Below are 11,609 nucleotides of genomic sequence, written 5' to 3' on the forward strand. Positions count from 1 at the left end.
CCAATTATATTTACTGTAAAGTGAGCTGAAATTAAATGCAGACTTTCCTCCTCAGGCAAAACACCTGAAGAGTTTTAATGGAAGGGATTTTAAGGAAAGCCCTAATTGATTTGGTAAGAGTAGTATCAATTTTTGTTTGTGCATGTTCATTTATTCCTAGTCAATATTCTCTAAAATGATGGACAGATATACTGTGAATGCCCAAAGTCTTTATTAGCCAAGGACTATCAATTATCCAAAAAACAAAGTACAATTTAAGCAACACAATCCAGCCTTCCCTTCTACAGCAGTACTAACAAAACATAGCGCATCACAAAAAAGTGAATTGCTGTATATATTTATGATTTAACTCAATACTTTAAGTCAAAGTTAGCAATCATGTGTCATCTACCCCCTGCCTTTCCTCCCTTCTTTGATTTTTCTGAATCATGCTGGCAGTAAACCATATGGGAATGGCCCCATCCTTTTTTAACAGACAGAACTGCAGTTAGGAAGCTGGCTGGATCACATATGGTTCTGTGGGTCTGGCTTGTTAGCAGGAAGACCAGAATGTCCTCTTCTCTCCAAATGTTTTTGTGCTCCAGCCAGTTTGCTATGAACTTCTGTCTTTGGCAACTGTACAGACTGCATTTCAGCACTTTGTGTTCCAGGGATTCCACAGCTGGCTGTCCACACTGCCACCAGTGCTCTTTCAAGGGAATGTCTCTGATCCGTCCTAGTGTTATTGCAGAGGAAATATTATTCATTCTTGCCAAGTAATTACTCTCTGACACTTTGGATATGTGTGTTTTGTTATATGCCGTGGACAGAGCTCCTAACATTCAGTAATCTTGAGTAGAAGGGAGGTGTTCTCTTTGTATTCAATTAATGGCAATCTAAATCCAAAATACTTTGCCTCACCAAATCCATGGGTTATATTGCAAATGTATGAATTGCTTGTATGCCGATCCTGAATAACTTTACATTATCCCCAGTGGAGCCTAACTTTCTCTTTCTTTCTTTCTTTCTTTCTTTCTTTCTTTCTTTCTTTCTTTCTTTCTTTCTTTCTTTCTTTCTTTCTTTCTTTCTTTCTTTCTTTCTTTCTTTTCTTTTCTTTTCTTTCTTTCTTATAAGAAACAAAACAAAACTTATTTCCATTTCAACTTAGCTAGTCATTACATTACACACAAGTGCCAGACACACCACGTACATACTCTTCCAAGCCATCCTTCATTTTCCTTTGCCACATTATATACAATTTACTGTTTATGCAGTAACTTGCCCTTCTTTTAAAACCTTGTCTATGGTTGAATGTAGACAGCCATTGCCACACGGGGATCTCTCTCATGCTTAACCAGACCATTGGTCCCTCTAGTTCACAATGCTTACTCCAGCCTTCTCCAAAGTGCACCCCTGCTTTTGGACTACAGCACTCTTCTATCCTACTCAGCACTATCAGTGATTGGGAATGATGAGAGCTGTAGCCCAATCTTCTGGGGAACACCAGTCTGGGAAAGGCTGGGGTATACTAATAGAAGACAGTGCATCTAGGATGTGAGACAGTGATCTTTTCCAGTCCTTCCTGGGAATTCCACAGATTAAACAGTTGACTTGTTCCATGTAAGCACATACTCTGTCACTAAGCTACAGCCTTTCACCAAACACTGTAGAGAAGGAGTAAGTTATATGTTTACAACGTTTTAGCAAACATATGTGCCTAATAAAAAAAAATCAAGAGAAGCAAAGTACAAAAATCTTTCAAGCTTTTTATGGAAGGATAAAGATGGCCAGTGTTGTTTGTGTTGAATTATCCCTTGTTAATGACCAACTGTCAACTGCATCTCTATTAACATATCCTCACCCTTAAATTCAACTCATCATCCTTGTTTTTTAGATGGCATGAAATAGCCTTCCTTTTACAGTTGAGCTGACACACTACATTCACAGAAATGACAGAAGCAACAATTTTATTAGCTAAGGATATAGTATTTATTGTGAGTTTGAGGCAATATGGCTGAAGACCATAGACTAAAAAATTAATTGCCGGAAGATGGTATACTGGTAATTTATATATTTCAAACTTTTAAATAAACCTTTGCCTCAGTGACATACACAGATGAGTTTGCAAGCGTAAGTCCACTAAAGATCATCATCTTCATCCTCATTCTCATCTTAAAATTAGAAGTAAAAATAATGTACCTCTCACCTACTTTGTTCTCAGTTGAACATTCTTTCTGCTTTCTTCCACAGGCAACATGGTTGAGAAGGAACAAAGCATCATTAATCAATCCTTTCACTCAGGATTTCTTCTCTTGGAATTCTCAGAAGTTCGGGAGCTGCAGATTCTCCACTTCTTTGGGTTTCTTGTTTATTATCTGGCAACAGTTACAGGAAATCTTCTTATCATCTCTGCAGTCGCCTCTGACCATCGCCTGCACACTCCCATGTACTTCTTCCTGATGAACTTAGCCATGCAAGACCTGGGCCAGGTTTCAGTCATTATCCCTAAATCCATGGCCAATTCTCTCATGAATACCAGACACATTTCCTATTCTGGATGTGTTGCTCAGGTCTTCTTCTTTCTCTTCTTTGCATCATCTGATTTCTCTCTTCTGACAGTCATGGCATATGATCGCTACATTGCTATTTGCAATCCATTACAATATGAGATTCTGATGAATAAGCAAGCCTGCATCCAAATGATTGCTAGTGTATGGATCACTGGCTTTCTCTATGGAGTGTTACACACTGGAGGAACTTTTGCATTTCCTTTTTGCTCCAATGTTGTCAATCAGTTTTTCTGTGAAGTCCCACCATTACTTAAGATTGTCTGCTCTGATGTGAACCAAATTGAAATTGGAGCTCTTGTGTTAAGTGTTGTCATTGGATTTAGCTGTTTTACCTTCATCATTATAACCTACGTGCACATCTTCACCTCAGTTCTGAGAATCCCCTCTACTGAAGGAAGACAAAAGGCCTTCTCAACATGCCTTCCTCACCTCACTGTTGTCTCCATACTTCTAACCACTGGATTCTTTACTTACCTCAAGCTTAATTCTAACACCCCATCACATCTGGATTTGGCATTTTCTATGATATATTCAATGGTTCCACCGTTGATAAATCCAATAATCTATAGCATGAGAAACAAGGAGATTAAAAATGCTCTGTCAAAGCTATTGGGTCTAGAGCACTTTTCTTTGAATACCTTCTCAAGTTTTATACTGTTAAAGTGAATTGTGTGTATAACTGTAATGATAGAAAACTGGAAGTGGTATGATGAATGATATTATTATTCATTAAATTTATATAGTGCCCTAATCCTAGAAGAACCCCCATTTCGATTTAATGAGTTGGATACTGAAAGAATTGCATATGTTTAGCTGTGTGTTCAAATAATTACAAGGCAACACATTTTTTTATCATTAATTTTTATTCAAATTTTCAAAGACAAAAAACAAAACAAAACAAAAACAATTAAACAATAAAATAAAATGTTGACTTCCGATTTGTCGCAGATCAGTTATAGGTCTACAATATATAACAATCCTGTCTCTAAAATTATATTATAAAATCACTTTCCTCCAGTAGTTATCTGAATTAATCATCAAATCTCATAAACATTACTTTATTCTTTCCACAAAAAGTCAAAGAGAGGTTTCAATTCCTTGAGAGATATATCTTTCAATTTTTCTCCAAATAAACATGTCGCTTAATCCATCTGATTCAAATCTATTAGGTCTAATAATTTCAATAGTTTCAATAGCCATTCTTCCATTATCTATATTAATTCCATCTTCCATCTTCAATAATCCTGTTAAGTCCAGTAATTTCAGTAGCCATTCTTCCATTATCAGTATCCCATAACAATCTTGTTGTCATAGCCATAGTCCAAATAAACATATCGATTAATCCATCTCGTCAAATCTGTTAGGTCCAATAATCTGTTAGGTCCAATAATTTCCATAACCATTCTTCCATTATCAATATTAATATTATCCATTATCCATTCTTCCATTATCAATATTAATTCCATCTTCCATCTTCAATAGTCCTGTTAAATCCAGTGGTTTCAGTATCCATTTATCCATTATCATTATCCCATGATGATCTTGCTGTCATAGCCATAGTCATATAACAAGAGTCTGATGGGAATTTCCCTCATCACAAATATGTCCTTGCCATCAATTCTGAATATGTTGCTGAAATATTGTTGTAAAGTCACATCTCTGCTCTTCTTTTTTACAAAATGCACTGGCTCATCTCTTAAGAGTTTTTCCATTGTCACATATTTGTAGTTAATTCCATAGATTTTTTCTATGTCAAGCCCCATCACATCATTCCAGTCAAGAATTCTGAATATGTTGCTGAAATATTGCTACAAAGTCATATCTCTGTTCTTCTTTTTTACAAAATGCATTGGCTCATCTCTTAAGAGTTTCTCCACTGTCACATATCTGTAGCCAACTCCATAGATTTTTTCTATGTCAAGCTCCATCACATCATTCTAGTCCAGAAAATTATCCAAGACATTGATAACTTTACCACCAAAATCTTCATTAATTTCTTCAGAGACAACGTTGAATTCCAAACAGAAAACTTTATTTCTAACATCCATAAACTCCAAATCTTTTTCCAATTTCACATTTGTTCCAATCTCCAGGGCTTGTAGCTTCCCTTTAATTTTTCTTTTCTCATCTCTAATCCCATCAAACTCCTCTCTCACATAATCCCCTATTTCTTTAAGCTCCTGCATCATTTTGTTAAATTCAATTTTCATCTCCTGTCTACCCTGTCTCAGGGTTTGTTTCGTTATCTCAATCTCACCCATTATTTTCTGAAACATAATTTCTTCCATGGTCTCAGTCACTTTCCTGGTTGCCATTCTTAGAACCACAAAAACAAAAATTATTTCAGCCACAATTGGGTTAATATTCCAGGCTTGCTGACATCAGTGTAGACAGTACAGCCTGCCTTATCTCTTATGTGTTCAGGAATACAAAACAAACTTAGTTCCCAACATCAAAACAATTAGTGGCGTCGTGAACAAGCAGATTCGTCAAAATGAAATAGACCAAAAAAAAAATAGTCCCGGACATATAATACTCCAAAGTTCATAAAACAAATTTATTTATTTTTTTCCCCTCCTCAAAATAGAAATCCCTCTTCCGTTGGTATCTTTAGAATGCACCTCCAGGCCAGCTTTTTGCAATAAAAACAAAGATAACCTTTTTCAATTTCTTTCCTCCTTAATTTCGTGAGTAAAAGAGAAGAGCCATAACTCACCCAGAAGTTCTTCACAGCTGATTCATTGACAAATCTCTTTTTTGCTGCAACAATTTAAACCAAGTGAAAAAAGAAAATAGAAAGAAGGATGCTTGCCTGTTAAATTCCGTTTTTCTTTGAAGAAAAGATAAACGTGTCGCTGTAATCAGCTAGAGCTTGATGAAAGTCCATCCGGCATTGCAGGTTGAACCTTCTCTCATAAATAAATGAAATCCAGTCCTCCCCACAAAAACAGGCTTTGTGGTTAATCTCTACGTTTCTCCCTGCCCGGGAGAAAATCTTTACCAGTCAAAAAGAACGTTCTGACTGATTTTAATGCTGAAAAAGCTTCTTCTGAGACGAGAGCTCGACTCAGAGGCAGCACAGGCAAAGCAACCCTTCCCGGAAGTCACAAGGCAACACATTTTGATGAGACTTTATGAAGAAGTTTTAGATAGCATAAGCTGTTTTGCTGTAGAACATAATTTCTCAGAAAGTGGTGCACAGGAGACTGAAATTTTTTTAAGTTGGGATTCGGTGGCTGTCTTTTGAAGGTGCTGTATTAGTGGATTTTCTGCATTAGCAGGGTGTTGGAGAAGGTGACCTTGGGGGTGTCTCCAAGTTCTGATTCTTACATTTCCTTGATAACTTCCTTTGGGTATGCAGACACAAAAAATATCTTTGTATCACAGAGTCAGCCTCCTTCTATTCCTACATATCCATTCACACTTTGTTGCTGTTACCTCACACTAGTTGATATTATACAGCCACGAGAGTGGCTATATACTATAGCCAGTGTGGAGTTTTCACATTACGCAATGTTAAATTGAAAATAACCCCCATGCCATTCTGATGCTTCCCATAAGTTCATTTCAAAACAAAACCTTACAAAAATTATAGTCCTGAACTCAGAAATGCTTGCTTAACAACCCTGTAAATTTTCATGGTCATACACAAAACAATCAGAGAGAATAGAGAGTTCAAAGTCTAAAAAGGGAGAAAAAAAACCAAGAACCCTTTTATTTTTTCTTATAGTCAGCGTGGATTTCTCACATTCCGCAATGTTAAATTGAAAATACCCCCTTCCCATTCTGATGCTTCCCATAAGCTCATTTCAAAACAAAACCTTACAAATCTTAGAGTCCTGAACTCAGAAATGCTTGCTTAACAACCATCTCAATTTTCATGGCGATACACAAAATAGTCAGAGAATAGAGTTCAAAGCGTAAAAACAGAGGAAAAAACCCCAGAGCCCTTTTAGACTTTTTTCTGTCAGAGTTCTCATAATGTGTTCAAATGCATTAAAAATCACCCATGTTCACAGGGTACCTCTAATCCTAATACTGACCTTGCCCCTTATTCTGACCTTCATCTTCTGCAATTGAAACGTTTAAAAAATGCCCAGCTGATTTTTAATTTATTTAAGAAATTTTGGCTGGAACCCAATCATAACGTTGGGCATGCTCAGTAAGAACCAACTGTCAACGTTCTAAAAGCCAGACTCACAGCTGCTGGGCTTCCCTAATCAGGGGCCACACCTATACCAGAATTTGATTTTGCTTGAGACAGTCCTGGCTTCCCTCACAGAATCCTGGAAAGTGTAGTTTGTGAAGGGTGCTGAGAGGAGTCTTCTATTCCATTGACAGAACTCCAATGGCCAGACTTGTTTAACAGTTAGCCATTCTGATTGAAGTTCTGTGAGGGGAACAGGGCATCTCCTAGCAACTCTCAGGCTTCTATGTATTCTTACATCTCCAGTGTGTGTATGTGTATAGATTCTTCCCACCAACCCTGGGAGAAGGGGTGGGTGACTGGAAAACAAGGCAGCTCACAAGAAGAAATAAATCCCTTTAAAATACAATAACTATAAAAAGTATATAAACAAGTGCAAAATAAATAAGTGCAAAACAGCTTGAAATGACATGAATTTGAATTTTGGGTTGCATGATTGTTTCTTATACCTTGAGGCTGAAATTCTGTGCATGCTTCCCTATTTGAGGAAACCCAATTGAATACATTGGAACTTGCTTCTGAGTAAACAATCATAGGATTGCACTACAAATATCTTTACAGGTAAATAATAAACATCTTTGACAGTCATGCTTATATAAATATTCCTTCATACTATGTCCCAATAATATCTGATTTCACACCATAGGTGTACATTTTTACTTCCTCTACATTTTAAGTGTGACCTTCTTCCTTGGGGTGATCATGGTTCCTCTCTGCTGTTTTCATCTTGAGGGGCACTTTGGGTTGAGAGGTGGTGAGTAGCCCATGGTTACCCAGTAAACGTTATAGCTCATTTCCATTTTAAAAAATTAATTAAAACAATTTACATGCAAGCAAAGGTTATAAGTAGATCCACACAATTACTTCCCCCAAAGAATCCTGGGAAGCATAGCTTCCCTCTCACAGGTATTGTTTCCACCACCCTTAACAAACTACAGTTCCCATGATTCTGTGGTGGGATTCATGTGCTTCAAATGTGTGTTCAATGTGCTTTAAATGAATGGTGTGGATCTGCCCTAGGTATTCTGGGCATTCATTAGTGAATACAAAACAATAATTTTAAAATATGTTTTTTAAACAGGGGAAGGGTTGTAGCTCATTGGCAGGGCATATGCTTTGCATGCAGAGTTCCAAAATTCAATTTCTGGAAAATGTCGTTCCTGTTAAGGGGCGTTTTTTGCCTCCACCCGAAATGTAGGAGAAGGCTCGTGAACGATCTCGAAGCTTCTAAAGTGTGCCACGTGAGATCAAAGGGGCCAATCAGGTTTGGGATTGAGCGGAGTATTTAAAGCCGCTCCTTCCCTTAGCGTTTGCCTTTTTTGCCTCGCAGCATACCTTGCGTGGTTTGCGCTTCAAGGGCTCCGTCAGCTTTTGTTTGTGACCATTTTTATTGCCTGCTTGCTGGTTTCTCCGTTGCTACTGCCTGCTCCCCTCCCCTGCTTCATTCATTCAATTAAATAGGCTCATTTCCCCGCTAATCAGCTGGGCTCCGGGCGCCCGCCGACGCACCCCGCGGCTTCCTGCCGGCTCTCCGGCTGCTGCTCGTTGATGAGTTCTCCCAGAGTTAAAGCGTTTGTTGTTATTTCATTCCTCCTTTTTCCTTAAGGGTCGGTGGGTGGTGTCCTTCATTGTTTTTGTTCCCTTAGTTTGATTGGTATCAGTTTAATCCCGTTGTCTTGCTTTAAACCCCCCTCGTTATTTCTTAGGCTCTTGTTATTCGGCTTGCTTTATTATTGTTTAAGTAGGCTGTGGTAATGTGGTGGTTTCCCGCCTTCCTCGCCTCGTATTCCGCTCCCATTCACCACCTTCGGAGTGTTAGGGAGTGTGTGTGTGTGGGGAGGAGGGTTTGTCTTTCTCCTCCATCCCCATGCATCTGCTCTGCAGAGGGGGATTCTTTTGCGGTATAATAGCAGGCGGGCGTTTTAAACGTGCCGTTTGCTTGTTTTTCTGTGAGTTATAGAGAGGGGGGGCGGTTTCCTCCCCCTTTTTATCCCCGTGCGTCAGCTGTTCAGTGGGTGGATAGTTTCATAGTTTAACATGCAGGCATTTTAAATATGCCGCTTGATTTGTTTCTCCTTTTGCCTGCCAGCTTAGGAGAATTGTTGAGAGTTGAGGTGGTGGTTTTCTTTCCTTTTCATTCCCGCGCGTCAGCTGTTTAGCGGGTGCATAGCACGCCTGTATTTACTTGCACGCAGGCATTTGGTTTGTTCCTTGCCTTTGCCCCTGCTTTCGATGCTTTGAAGCTATCGCGTGAAGGGAGTATAGGTAGAGCTATGCATCTTTGAGTGACCTCGCCAGCCTGCTATAGAGCGGAAGCAGTAGCCTCCTGCCTTGCCTGAGCTTTATTTTCTAAGTACTTAATAGGATTATCTTCCTGCAGATGGGTAGGTTATGCAATTGGCTTTAGAGGGGTGCCCTCAGCCTGCTCTAGAGCGTCTGTAGCCTTGTGCCTTGTGTGCACTTTAATTGTATATGTAACTAATTTGATTACGTCATGCAGACTTGGCGTGCATATTGCATTTAGTCGCCACAGCAGTACAATATGGGGGTTAAGTGGTGCTGGTCCTTTGGGTACCTTGTTTGTTTCTTTGTTTTGCAGCGCGCCTGCAGCCCTATGCTCATATTTCTCTATTACCCCCCCTTCCTTTTTTCTCCCAGGCTGAGTTCAAGTTAATTTTTATGTGCAGCTTCATTCATTAGGGGTTTGGGGTATTTCATTGTGGGGTACAATTAATTGATTTCTCCCCTGGGCATATTTTGCCAATATAAATAAATATATGAATATATAAATAAATAATTTATTGGTTGATTGATTTGATTGATCAATTAATTAATTAAGTGCCATTTATATGGTTTGTGTTTCATTTGGATTAGCTTGAACTCAATACAGTTATATTTGGTTGTTTTGCAATCACTTCATTGTTGTTCCTTGGTGAGTTCAAGGTTTGCCTTATAATGCTGTTTTAGATTATTTAGCCTCTTAATTCTGCTCTATGTATCATACAAAATAATAAATAAATTAAAATAAAATAACAATAAAATGATATGCCTATGCAATATCACCTTTGGAGGGCATAATAGATGTTTTAATCTGGGTAAATAAAAATCCTGCCTCCTAGAATTCCTATGAGGATTTAAGAAGAGCCATAGGAACATGAGAAGAGCCTGCTGGATCAGGCAGGTGGCCCATCTAGTCCAGCGTCCTGTTCTCACAGTGGCCAACCAGTTGCCTGGGGGAACCCCACTAGCAGGACCCGAGTGCAAGAACACTTTAAAATATGTCAATATGGTGAGATTCAGTGAAAGGCAATGTATGCCATGTAAGTTTAAAGGAAATGCTCTTAGCCAGTTAAAATTCATTATTGTGGCTGTCATTATGAGCTAAGAGGTTTATGCTAATGATTAAATTGAAAAGATTATAAGTTCGCTGAATCAGATGTATGGCTTTTTTGTAGGATTAAGTTTAATTGTAATTTTCTTTAAGGATCTCTAGTAGCGGATTAGCTGATAAAAACTTATTTATTCAGCAGGAGTATGGCAGGAATATTTTGATATGTAGGAGTTGCTTGGGCACTTGTACTTACCTTTTAGGTCATTTCCTTCTGACAAAGCATTAATTCAGTGACTTTGTGAGAACACGGAAGTGGTGTGCTCACGTTTCTATTTCAGTGGTGTCTCAGATAGGAGGTGTGTGGATATCCCCTGTGGCTTACTTTTTGAAGGACCTCAGCAGCCATTCTTTGTTTGGGAGAAGCGGACTTGTCCTGGAGGATGCACTGCAGGTAAGCTTTGATGCAGTTGGTGGCTGGAATTTTGGTGTTAATTTCAGGTCCTTTGGTGTGCTGAGAAATGGCTGGCTTCCATGAGGGGCATGGGGTTCCCCCTGGATTTTATTTTCTTGGGCTATTTTTCCAATAGTGCTTGTGGTACATGTGTGGCCTTCTGCCCTTCAGAATTAAATGGTAAGTTTTCAGTCCAGCCTGGCTATTGGTTCTTTGGTAAATTCCCAGACCCCTAGCTCTACTTGTGCCATGTGCCTTGTGCATGTGTGTGCTCTGCAATGTACACTCTTATATTTTGCTCATGGCTCGGCATGTTCTGGGTTTGCAGACAGATGCGTCTGTGCCATCTTGGTATCCCCCACTTTGGGCGTGGCCGATATCAGTTTTACACCTTCATAGTTCATGTTCTCCTAAAAGGGGCAGGGTGTTATCATAAGGAATATATCCGCCCACCTTTCTGCCTGGCCTTTAATTTCCATGCCAAGCACATTCTGAAACCCACTTCATGAAATTCAAAGGTGATTGTGGCGCTCCACCCTAAGGCCGCCCGACTCTATGTGGCCATTTACCCCTGATGTACTCATGATGCTCCTGCCTTCCATCAGCACTTTGTGTTTCCCTCTTTACGAGGGAAAGTTATTCCTGGAAGTGGCCTTAATGGTTTGTAGGGAGCCTTTTGCCCTGGTAATATCTTAGCCTTCAAGGCATGTCACTTCATGTGGAGCCCTGCACTTACATTTCTGTGATGTTTTCAGTGCATATACTCACTACGGACCAGGGGGGTAGTAGCTGGGTGTTGTAGCTGAGGTGCTACCCATGGCCCACCTGGTGTCTGGTTTTGCTCTAAAGGAGCTTTCTTTCTGTCAGGCCAGCGGGCCAGCGCTATCTTTTTATATGCATCAATGGCTATGCATTGACTAAATTCTAATTTTGGTATATTCCCAGGGCCATGAGGGCCCGTGGGTGTGATACCCGAGGGGAAGGGTTATATTTCTTCCATACAGGAGCAGCTGGTGCCGCTGCCCTCATAGACCTGCTTTCTGGCAGCTTTCTGGTCATACAAGCCGGCGT

The 11,609-nt window shown here is 39.5% G+C and overlaps 1 protein-coding gene across 1 annotated transcript; it reads left to right on the forward strand.

The window, feature by feature from the left end:
- Positions 1-2,234: 2,234 nt before the first annotated feature.
- LOC133367748 (olfactory receptor 14A16-like) lies at positions 2,235-3,215 on the forward strand. Its single transcript, XM_061591849.1, has one exon. The coding sequence runs from the start codon at positions 2,235-2,237 to the stop codon at positions 3,213-3,215; it is 981 nt and encodes a 326-aa protein (XP_061447833.1).
- The last annotated feature ends 8,394 nt before the right edge of the window (positions 3,216-11,609 follow it).

Source organism: Rhineura floridana, chromosome 11, assembly GCF_030035675.1.
Source record: "Rhineura floridana isolate rRhiFlo1 chromosome 11, rRhiFlo1.hap2, whole genome shotgun sequence".
Lineage (NCBI taxonomy): Eukaryota > Metazoa > Chordata > Lepidosauria > Squamata > Rhineuridae > Rhineura > Rhineura floridana.